General features: G+C 42.8%; 1 protein-coding gene across 1 annotated transcript; it reads left to right on the top strand.

The window, feature by feature from the left end:
* Positions 1 to 2,309: 2,309 nt before the first annotated feature.
* Positions 2,310 to 5,902, top strand: LOC311146820 (retinol-binding protein 1-like; the record flags this gene model as incomplete). The annotated part of the gene is made up of 4 exons (XM_084183419.1): positions 2,310 to 2,385; positions 2,857 to 3,035; positions 5,086 to 5,187; positions 5,852 to 5,902. Exons 1-4 carry the CDS (start codon positions 2,313 to 2,315, stop codon positions 5,900 to 5,902), a joined length of 405 nt encoding a protein of 134 aa, XP_084039545.1. The 5' UTR covers positions 2,310 to 2,312.
* Positions 5,903 to 12,489: the final 6,587 nt, after the last annotated feature.

The following is a 12,489-nucleotide window of genomic DNA, read 5'->3' as shown; positions in this document are numbered from 1 at the left end:
ATAATTATTATCTGAAACAGACAGCACATCTCAGTATCAGAAGTAAAAATACAGCCAGACTGGCCTGCTACTGTGTCTTTCTAGACTTTATAAACTGTCGAGAGTAGACCCACAACTGATCCAAATGGAATGAAACATTCAAATCACAGGGCTTTTGCACCGTTATTCAAATGACATTTTCACTGCAGTATAATTTTGTACTCACTTGAAAACAATAATGCAATTATTCATTGCATTGTAGTGTTGTAGGCTACTATAGTCTAGGTAGGATAATTGTATTGTCCCTAAACAAGATCAATAGGGGAGCTTTTTGAGCTGAGTGTTTCATGTCTTCACTGTTCTTTCATGCGCAATGAAGTACCTGGCGCCTCCGCTGCCCATCAGCTATTCCTATTTGTTCTTGTGGATTCATATTGAAAATGTATGAAGCTTTGAATGCTTTTATGTGTGGTATGATTGCTAGTTAGCCTATTGCAGACCTGGACAAACGATCCACCTACCACTATTGTCACTATAAATGATGAATAGAGGGCAGGATAGAGCGTTACACTGGTAGAATATACTGACCTGTGGTATAGTTAAACAATAAGGCCCAAGGGGGTGTGGTATATGGCCAATATATCAGGGCTCTTGAAGAACGATCTGGCCTTAATGGCCATGTACTCTTATAATCTCCACCCGGCACAGCCAGAAGAGGACTGGCTTGGACTAGGTTTGGTTCCTGCCTTTCTAGGGAGTTTTTCCTAGCCACCTTGCTTCTACATCTGCATTGCTTGCTCTTTGAGGTTATAGGCTGAGTTTCTGTGTAAGCACTTTGTGACATCTGCTGATGTAAAAAGGGCTTTAGAAATACATTTGATTTGATTTGATTTGATTTAAGGGCTGTTCTTTACCCGACGCAACGCGGAGTGCCTTGATACAGCCCTTAGCCATGGTATATTGGCCATATACCACAAACCCCCAGGATGCCTTATTGCTATTATAAACTGGTTACCAACATAATTAGAGTCAAAATAAATGGTTTGTCATACCCATGGTAGAAAAGTTTGCCTTCTCGTCAGGACACTCGAGACTGTTCATTACGAGGAGATCGCATTGCATATCAAAAACTAGGCTAGAAGCTAGCTAAATAGTTTGTTGTTAGAAAGTCTGCCAATATGGTGGTGGGTACTCTCTTCGTTCACTGGACTTTATCCTGCTAACTGTTCCAAATGTCCGAACTGAATTTGGTAAAAGGTATTTTATGTACTCTGCGCCATCGTCTTGGAACACCTTACAAAATAATTTTAAACTGGAAGAACTTGTCCCGATTGGTGTTTTTAAATCTCTGATGAAGGATTTTGAGGCTGATTCCCTGACCCGTCAATGTCTTTAATTTGCTGTTTTTGATATTGTTATACTCTTGTGAATTCATGAATGGTTTTTACTAGATTACTTGTAGTTGTTCATGTTGTCTGTCTGTAATTTTTTGTAATGACTTGGTGCTGCCTATCTTGGCCAGGACGCTCTTGAAAAAGAGATTTTAAATCTCAATGAGCCCTTCCTGGTTAAATAAAGGTTAAATAAAATAAAATAAAAAATAAAATATGACAACCGAATTAAAAAATACCAGTTGCTGAAAACAACTGGTCAAACTAGAAACATGTGGGAGGATTTGACAGCAGAGCGCCACTTGCGTCATGACTGCAACAGTAGGGACCAGAGAAATGCATGTTTATCACTCACCACGTTAGGTCATCAGATGCTCCAAAACAATATGTATGCAAAAACAAATCAATGCCTAGCTAGCTAAGTTTTCTTGTTGGACCAGCGTTTACGATGTATCCCATTTCAGTTTGTTTAGTTGTTGGTTTTGCTTTCTGTAACTTTGTAGCAAGTACGGTCTGCATGTGCATGTCTGCAGGCGCATATTGTGTCACTATTGCAAGGTGTCCCGATATCTGGTTTGAATGCCCTTCTAGTCAATCAGAAACGGGTATTCAACAATACTGTGGTATAATGTATGTATAATTTTGTCCCCAGACTGCTCTCATGGACTGGGGACGAGGTTTAATTGATAGCCTATATGCCCTTGTTCCAAATGCGCAGTTTACGCAGGGATTCATGGGGGTGAGTCGGCGGATCAGCGGTGGACGGGGGCTCAAATTGTTGTAGGAAAAAAATGAAAACTAGTAAGTAATCGGATTAAAGTGGTTATGTTTAAAATTGGAGGTATGAACAGCAGTCCGGCATTCGATCGCAAGTAAACTGCGATATCAGATCTTCTTGACCCCTTTCACTGGAAGTAAGGACACTAGAAACACACAGCCAACATGCCAGTTGACCTGAATGGGTATTGGAAAATGATCTCCAATGACAACTTCGAAGAGTACTTGAAAGCCCTCGGTGAGTTGTCCAACAGTCTTTTATGGATGGTTTGCGCTTAATGACGGGGATTTAAACTTCAGTCAAAATGGATGATGCGCAAGGATACCTGCTGGACCACTGCGCCATGGGTTCAATATTGAGCTCTATCCATCAATCAAAACCCTAACTATAGATCTAACTAACGTTACCATTCTGAATATTTAGATAAATATATAGGTTTATAGCCTTTAGTAGTTCGAAAGTGTTCTTATTGGAGCACTAGTGTAGATACTGACATTGGTTGTGTCACTTAAAATAATGGTTTCGAAAGTGCCTCATATTTACAAAGTATCCAAAAAAGATTCCTGGAGTTGGATCCAGTTATAGCCTATAGGCTACAGAAACAGAGGTTATGGGAGAATGAGTGTGATGTTAGGCTATAGATGAATGTAGCCCTCCTGTGTTCATCTATTTTCTATATCTTTCCTTTTTTGGGGACCCCTCACACAGATGTAAATGTTGCCATTAGGAAAATTGCCACCTTGTTGAAGCCCGACAAAGACATCAGTCAAGATGGTGACCACGTTGTCATCAAGACCCTCAGTACCTTTAAGAACTACAACATGGATTTCCATGTTGGCAAGGAGTTTGAGGAGGATCTCTCAGGGGTGGATGACAGAAAATGCATGGTGAGTTGACAAAAATATTACCATCACACATTCAGACTAGACTAGTTTTTGGCTATCAAAGGCTATCAAAACGTATTTCTGGAGACTAGAGAGAGACACAGAACAAGAAGAAATGTTAATGTTTCATTAGTGATTTGATCAATCATATTTCCTCTAGTGCAGTGTTTCCCAAACTTGCAAGGGGTGCACGTTTTGGTTTTTGCCCTAACACTACACAGCTGATTCAAATGATCAAAGCTTGATGATTGGTTGATTATTTGAATCAGCAGTGTAGTGCTAGGGCAAAAACCAAAATGTGCACCCCTTGGGGTCCCGAGTTTGGGAAACCCTGCCCTAGTGTGATTGCAGTCCTTATGTGTCCTTATCAATACTTGATTGAGGTACCACTGTGAACACAAGGGGCCTTGAGTTAATATAATAATATATTCCTTTTAGCAGACGCTTTTATCCAAAGCAACTTACAGTCATGCGTGCATACATTTTACGTATGGGTGGTCCTGGGAATCAAACCCACTACCCTGACAGGTGCAAGCGCAATTGCTCTACCAACTGAGCCACAGAGGACCACAGTTGAGACTAAGGGGGAAGCAGTAGACGGAATCAGCAATAAAGCTAGAGAAGACACTGGAGTTCTTGAGTACACATAAAGGCTTTTTGCACTACTGAGCAGATCAGAGCAGAGCTAAACCGAGCTGTACAGATCTGGCCTGGTTACATATTCGCCATAGTTGCTGGAACTGCTGAAGAGGACAAAGTGAAAATAAAATATCCAAGCCAGCACAGTAAGGTTTGGGTCAGCCTAATAAAATCAGGCAATAGAGGACAAGAGCAAGACGAGAAGGTTAGTTAGGAGCTCAGAGACAAACTTGTATGATTACATTTTTCCCCTGATTACATATTTTCTCTGAGAACTGATTAGGATCTGCATATTTTTCTCCCCAAAAAGATCTGCCCTTGTAAGCCGATTTAGACTGATTACTTTTCAAGCCCATAAGCCATCACCTTGTGTGGTGCTGCGAGTACCATCAGGGAATGAAATAACGTAATCTGTTATTGACCAATGGTCCAACTATATAATGTTGTACCTTACGATTTGTGAGTCCAATTCATGAAGACTTTACTATACCTTTATGACTATTTATACAGTTGACTGCTGACTTGTTTATGTCATGAAAGAGCTGGTGTGTATAATATCTGGTCAGTATTGTGTGTATATATAGTCATAATGACAGCACTAGGATAACACTCCTGTTGGTATGAATAAGAACTGATCCAAATAGATGTCAGGACAGCCTTTCCTCACATTCTGATCTCATTCAAGTCCTTTGGCATATTATTTGCTCCTGTACACTGAACAATATATGAAAAGTTATTTTGCTCTGCTGAGAAGTGTGTTTGCATGTTTCTGTCTGTATACACTGAGTGTACAAAACATTAGGAACACCTTCCTAATATTGAGTTGCACACCCTTCTGCCCTCACAACAGCCTCAATTCGTTGGGGCATGGACTCTACAAGGTGTCGACGCTGGCCCATGTTGACTCCAATGCTTCCCACAGTTGTTCCAAGTTTGCTGGATGTCTTTTGGGTGGTGGACCATTCTTGATACACACAGGAAACTGTTGAGCGTGAAAAACCCAGCAGTTCTTGACACACTCAAACCGGTGCCTGGCACCTACTACCATACCACATTCAAAGGCACTTAAATATTTTGTCTTGCCCATGCACCCTCTGAATGACACACACACACACACACAATCCATGTCTCAACTGTCTCAAGGCTTAAAAATCATTCTTTAACCTGTCTCCTTCCCTTCATCTACACTGATTGAAGTGGATTTAACAAGTGACATCAATAAGGGATCATAGCTTTCACCTGGTCAGTCTATGTCATGGAAATGTTTTGTACACTCAGTGTATGTTTTCCCTGTAAGTTGTTCTACATATGTTCGTGCACGCTGTGTGTGTGTGGATGTGTGTGTGTAGATGTGTGGGTCATGTTCCTAACTGACAGTAGAATGCATAATGGTGTCTCTCCTCTCTTCCCGTAGACCACTGTCTCATGGGAGGGGGACAAGCTGGTGTGTGTTCAGAAGGGAGAGAAGGAGGGCCGAGGCTGGACCCATTGGGTGGAGGGAGATACGCTTCATCTGGTAAGAGAGTCTGTTCATTCATGTCATTTGAATGCAAGTCTACTTCCTCAGTTCCTGATTTCACTTTTTGTCACAACAGATCTCAGATCAGGTGATTTAAAACATGTATATAGATGTGGCTATAGATAAATAGCAGAGATAAAAAAAACGGCACTGACCTCTACAATGACTACCTTCATTACATTGACATTGCAGATTTTCATTGCTATATGATTATTGTCATCAAAGCTGAGTAAAAGGCAGTGGAGGCTGCTGAGTGTTTGATGTTGATAGCCATTACCACATGCCCGTCCTCCCCAATTAAGGTTCCACCAACCTCCTGTGGTAAACGGCATCTGACTGCCATATTATTTAGTCAAAGTGATTCCAACAGATGTTCCGCAATCAGTGGCCATAAAATTATTCATCAGCAGAGTGGCTCCCTGGTCATTAATCCCGGAATCACTGAACAGCAGCGGCCTCTGGTGGTTAGAAATAGAACTGCAAGTACAAGTGCTTTGCCAATGGTTATTCTCCATAGAGGAGATTGATTTACTGTGTAAACATTTTTTACATTTTCACAGCTGTTTACCTCAATTAATGGTGATAAGGCAGTTATTTTTCTCTCCCTACACAAATAAATAATGAATCAAACGGATCTATAAAAAATATGTTCTCTCTGCAGGAGCTGAGAGCATGTGGAGCTGTGTGCAAACAGGTCTTCAAGAAAACTTAAAGCAGCCCTGGAACAACAGAACGGTACCCCCTACCTGAGCGTGCAAGAGAGACATGGACACGACCCAAGAGTGTGACAGAGAACCCCCTATTGCACTCATCCGTCCGTCAATCCATCCTTTCACATTTAATTCCATCAGGACTGTTGCCTTGCACCCACAAAAGTCAAACTATCCACAACAGGGGTGATGTACATGATGCTTCCTAACAAAAAGGAAAACAACTGTTTATTTTATTTTTCTTCTTTCCTTTTATTATCTTTCCATCACTGGTACTGTAACTCTGTTTCAGGGGGGGCGGGTGCTCCTTTGATTAACATGTTATAGGTGGATTAGATGCCTAATACACTGTATTAGATTTAGTTGGCTTTGCAATTAGTGCCTTAATCTCTGATGATGCGCCGGACTGAAAACTGGGGGTGAACTTGACCAGTAGGAAGGAGGGTTTCAGCAGAATGAAAGAGAAAGTGAGGGTGAGAGAGGTAAAGAATGAAAATGAAATGTACAGGCAACAGAAGATGTGACAGATGGGCATCGTAGCCATCTTGGTAGAAAGCTTTACAAGTACTAATGTGTTCTGTAAATTACAGTAGACTTTGACTGTGTTTTTCCTTCTCAATTAATTTGCCCTCGATAGGACAAAACCAATCAATAAATGAATCTCAATGTGGACTGTCTGTGAGAGTTGTCGTCTTTAAAAGCGAGAAAGCAAATGAAAGCAAAATAAATGTCACGTTTTTCTATCACCTATGTAAAGTCAACTTGACCAGTATGAAGGAAGGTTTCAGTGTAAAGTCACCTTGACCAGTATGAAGGAAGTTTCAGTGTAAAGTCAACTTGACCAGTATGAAGGAAGGTTTCAGTGTAAAGTCAACTTGACCAGTATGAAGGAAGGTTTCAGTGTAAAGTCAACTTGACCAGTATGAAGGAAGGTTTCAGTGTAAAGTCAACTAACATTTGGACCACTAGAGAAGCAGCTAAACAGCTAACTCAAACACACAAACTTTTGATGCCACTTTGTTTAAAATGTTCAGGATGCATGACAGAAGTATTAAGTTCCGGTGGTATGCATTGAAACACGTGGCCTTTTTGTGCCTTTCTTTTGCAAACTACTATGAATGAACTGACTTATTTGGGCGGCAGGTAGCTTAGTGGGTAAGAGCGTTGTGCCAGTAACCGAAAGGTCGCTGGTTCTAATCCCCGAGCCGACTAGGTGAAAAATCTGTCGATGTGCCCTTAAGCAAGGCACTTAACCCTAATTGCTCCTGTAAGTCGCTCTGGATAAGAGCGTCTGCTAAATGACGTAAATGTAAATGTAAATGTTATTTCCTAAAACTTGTCAATAAACATCATATTAAGGTGTGGAACATTCATTGTGTGACAATAAATAACTAGCAGGTCTGTTACACTCCAGCAGCTAGAATTTATCTGTCCACAATAAACTGTGGGAACATGGCGGCCCTCAACACCAGACAACAGAAAGAGCTGGCCGCTACTATACGAGAGATTGTTTGTGAGGAGATTACCTCTGCCCTCTACTTACAATTAAAACCAGTAAATGAATAATTGACAGTGCTCACTACTAAAGTGGATACCTATTCAACTGAAGTGGAAAGTCTGGAGAAGACATCCAATGTGACAGAGGTGTGACTCCATGACCTGGAAACAGCACAAGCTAACCTAGAAGGGATAATCAAACTTTAAAAGAGAAAACGGAAAATCACTCAAAATTCCCGTAAATTCAATGTGTGGTTCACAGGACTTGAAACTGGTGTGTAAGTGGGCAACCCATCTTCATTTATTAGCAATCTTTTCTATAAACTGTTCGGGCAGGAGAAGCAGGGTCCCATGCCGCTGATTAACATTGCTCACCGCACGGGTCAACTCCGCAACGGCTCAACTCCGCAACGGCTCTAGCTGTATGATTGTACAGATCCAAAGCTTTGAAGCCATGTTAACATGACTGAAGTATACTCAAAGCTCTGACTCCATGCAATTATTATCACACAAACATGGTGTCAGAAGTAACTGAACCCGAAAATAAGTGCATATCACGTTACTGGAGTCTGTAGTGCACTGCCGTGAGTACTTTAGGATCTTTACGGACAGCGCAAAATTGAGTTTTAGCGTCAGTTAGCATTAGCAGAAAGCTAGTTAGCTAGCTAGCATACAGTGTCAGCATGGCTACCAACATCCCCTTGCCGGATGAAATGAAAATGACCTGCAATAACTGGGACAATTTTAGCGCAGAGTTTGAAGACTATCTGCTAGCCTCTGGATTATAAAAAAAAACCTGCTGAAGTGCAGGCTGCAACACTGAGAAGAGAGATGGGCAGTTAGATTTGTCACATCTACAAACACAACTTGGATATAACAGCAGATCAGGAAAAGGACGTGGCAGCTGATCTCATCGCGAGATACTTCAAACCAGCATAAAATTTTATATTTGAACGCTTCATTTTCGGCACCTGCAGACAAGAGGAGGGTGAGACAATTTATGATTTTGTGACCAGATTCAGAGAGAAAGTAGCCTGGACAACTAAAAGATGAGCTGATAAGGGACAGAGTGGTGCTTGGGATTGGTGATGAGAGTGCGTGCCGCTGCCCCCTCAGAGAGCGTGATCTCACTCTCACCTCTGCCATTGAGATCTGCCGGGCTGCAGATTTGACAGACAGGAGAATGAGAGCAATGACGCAAGACAGACCAGGAGACAACAACATCAACACCACAGATGGACTGCGATCCCGATGACGGTCATTGCCCAGGCAAGAAAAACCCCAACATCAATCCAGCACAGCAGGGGAAAGCCCTGGGACATGCAGATACTGCGGTAACAACCACAAGCATGGACAGAAGCTATGCCCAGCCTATGGTAAGGCTTGCTGTCTGTGTGGAACTGCAAATCACTTTGCTAAAGTGTGCATGAAGAAACAAGCCTCACACCAACTAAACACAGTGGATACCCCAGCCCTGGAAGTGGACCAGGAGAATGGAAATAATGGACATATCTATTCAACCAGGAGCATAGGAGCAGTGAATGCACAGGGGGGGAAATGGTTTGTCAACCTACAACTGCACAATGGCAACCTGTGACGTGATGAGCATAAAGGACAAGATGAGATTAACCTTATCCTCAGCCAAACCAAACTGAAGCTATACTGAACAAAAATATAAACGCAACATGTAAAGTGTTGGTCCAATGTTTCATCAGCTGAAATAAAAGATCCCAGAAATGTTCCATGCATACAAAAAGATGATCTCAAATTTTGCGCACAAATGTGTTTACATCCCTGTTAGTGAGCATTTCTCATTTGCCAAGATAATCCATCCACTTGACAGGTGTGGCATATCAAGAAGCTGATTAAACAGCATGATCATTACACAGGTGCACCTTGTGCTGGGGACAATTAAAGGCCACTCTAAAATATGCAGTTTTGTCACACAACACAATGCCACAGATGTCTCAAGTTGAGGGAGCGTGCAATTGGCATGCTGACTGCAGGAATGTCTACCAGAGCTGTTGCCAGAGAATGTAATGTTCATTTATCTTACATAAGCCACCTCCAACGTTGTTTTAGAGAATTTGGCAGTACGTCCAACCAGCCTCAAAACCGCAGACCACGTGTAACCATGCCAGCCAAGGACCTCCACATCTGGCTTCTTCACCTGCGGGATCGTCTGAGACCAGCCACCCTGACAGCTGATGAAACTGAGGAGTATTTCTGTTTGTAATAAAGCCCTTTTGTGGGGAAAAACTCATTCTGATTGGCTGGGCCTGGCTCCCAAGTGGGTGGGCCCATGGCTGCGCCCCTGCCCAGTCATGTGAAATCCATAGATTAGGGCCTAATGAATTTATTTCAATTGACTAATTTCCTTATTTGAACTGTAACTCAGTAAAATCGATGAAATTGTTGCATGTTGCGTTTCTATTTGTGTTCAGTATATATTCAGGTGAGATAATGAACTCAGTAGGGTTGTTGAGAACAGAGTGTGTAGTCAGAGGGAGAACACATAGAGGCCCATCAGAATCCCCTACTGTCAGGCTCAACATGCGAGCGACTGGGGTTAATGCACTTCACCATCCCTGCAGAGCTGCACAAGGTAGAACATGGAGGTAAAGGGACACTAACTAAGCAGCACCTTGTTAGTGCATACCAGGATGTTTTCAATGACATCATAGAGTCACTGCCGGGTGACGTCCACTTCGAGCTTGTCAACAGCAGCACACTGGTGCAGTGTGCCCCAATAGATTTCTCAGTGGCTCTGAAGGCAGCAGTTAAGGCACAGCTGGACAAACATGAGCAGAACGGCCACCTAGGCATTGTCACCGACTGGATTGGCAACAAGATCAGACAAGTTCAGCCAGACCGAGTGACCTCTGATTCCGGCCCGCAGTTTGCCTGTGAGAAATTCAGAACATTTGCTAAAGAATGGGACTTTGAACATGTCACATCTTCATCCAGACACCCGAAAGCCAATGTCAAAGCAGAGTTGGCTGTGAAGATTGTAAAGAGCCTGTGTAAAAAGGCAGCCAGCGCAGCTTATGATCCACGGAAAGCCATCCTCCATTGGAGAAACACATCCCATAGAGGGCATGGACAGAAGCCCAGCACAGCGGTTGTTAGCACAGAGACTGAAGACTCCCCACGCGTCATCACAGGAGTCCCCGAGAAGCTGCACCTGAAATGACAGACGGCCAAACTCACGTACGACAGGTTGGCCAGAGACCTGCCAGAAACATGCCAGAGCTGCACATCGGCCAGGACATCAGAATGAAGCCCCTAACTGATGATTGGACTGGCCGATGGAGACAAGGTACGTGCCTACAGCAAGTTGCTCCCTGATCATACCTCGTGGATGTTGAAGGTGCCACCTACCGGCACAACCAGGTGGACCTGAGACCGGCAGAGAAAGCCCCACCTGGGGACCCAGACCACCCATCGATCGGCCCAGTAGCCCAGCTCGGGCCAGACAAGACAGTGTTATCATCAGTGACACAGAGGAGAGTGACACTGGCCCCACTGAACTCTCACACAAACCAGCCAGGCAGGTTCATCATACCCCTTCCCAGCCTGCTGGCAGCCCACCACACACAGGGTAGTATCAGTACTTGGTGAAAGCCCCTGAAAGACTTCATCTGTAGTGTTCAGTAGTGCCTGTACTGGACAAAAATGACAAAACAAACAAAAACTGCATTTGTTATTGAGAGAATAATTGTTTTAAAACTGACAGAAGACACGTGTTAATGATAGTAAATTAAGATAATGGATTAAGTGCTATTGGTTCTACATCTATCCTATTTCTGTTTAGGCATTAGGCTGGCATATCGTTCATATCTTATCTTTTCCTCATTACCCTTACTCATCAAGTCTGCTAACTTCATTGTAAAGGTCTGGATTGGTTACTTATTTTGTTTGCTTAAGAGACTCCATATGTAAGGCTGTCACGCCCCGTTATGATACAACCCTGTAATGATGCATGGCAGGGGGGAACCGATGTTCACACTATCGCCCCCTATTATTGAAAAACACAGATATTAAACAATTTTTTTTTTAATTCTGTGGTCCCGTCTCGAAACTTACTTACACAAATTGGTACATCTGGACCAAAGCGGGTTTGTTAAAAAACAATTATCCTCAGATAACCTTCGTCGTCTATTACATACAGTGGGGAAAAAAAGTATTTAGTCAGCCACCAATTGTGCAAGTTCTCCCACTTAAAAAGATGAGAGAGAACTGTAATTTTCATCATAGGTACACGTCAACTATGACAGACAAATTGAGAAAAGAAAATCCAGAAAATCACATTGTAGGATTTTTAATGAATTTATTTGCAAATTATGGTGGAAAATAAGTATTTGGTCACCTACAAACAAGCAAGATTTCTGGCTCTCACAGACCAGTAACTTCTTCTTTAAGAGGCTCCTCTGTCCTCCACTCGTTACCTGTATTAATGGCACCTGTTTGAACTTGATATCAGTATAAAAGACACCTGTCCACAACCTCAAATAGTCACACTCCAAACTCCACTATGGCCAAGACCAAAGAGCTGTCAAAGGACACCAGAAAAAAAAATTGTAGACCTGCACCAGGCTGGGAAGACTGAATCTGCAATAGGTAAGCAGCTTGGTTTGAAGAAATAAACTGTGGGAGCAATTATTAGGAAATGGAAGACATACAAGACCACTGATAATCTCCCTCGATCTGGGGCTCCACGCAAGATCTCACCCCGTGGGGTCAAAATGATCACAAGAACAGTGAGCAAAAATCCCAGAACCACACGGGGGGACCTAGTGAATGACCTGCAGAGAGCTGGGACCAAAGTAACAAAGCCTACCATCAGTAACACACTACGCCGCCAGGGACTCAAATCCTGCAGTGCTAGACGTGTCCCCCTGCTTAAGCCAGTACATGTCCAGGCCCGTCTGAAGTTTGCTAGGGTGCATCCAGAAGAGGATTGGGAGAAAGTCACATGGTCAGATGAAACCAAAATAGAACTTTTTGGTAAAAACTCAACTTGTCGTGTTTGGAGGACAAAGAATGCTGAGTTGCATCCAAAGAACACCATACCTACTGTGAAGCATGGGAG

This window comes from Coregonus lavaretus, assembly GCF_964263955.1.
Source record: "Coregonus lavaretus genome assembly, chromosome: 19".
Taxonomy (NCBI): Eukaryota; Metazoa; Chordata; class Actinopteri; order Salmoniformes; family Salmonidae; genus Coregonus; species Coregonus lavaretus.
This window is presented reverse-complemented; position numbering and strand designations above follow the sequence as displayed.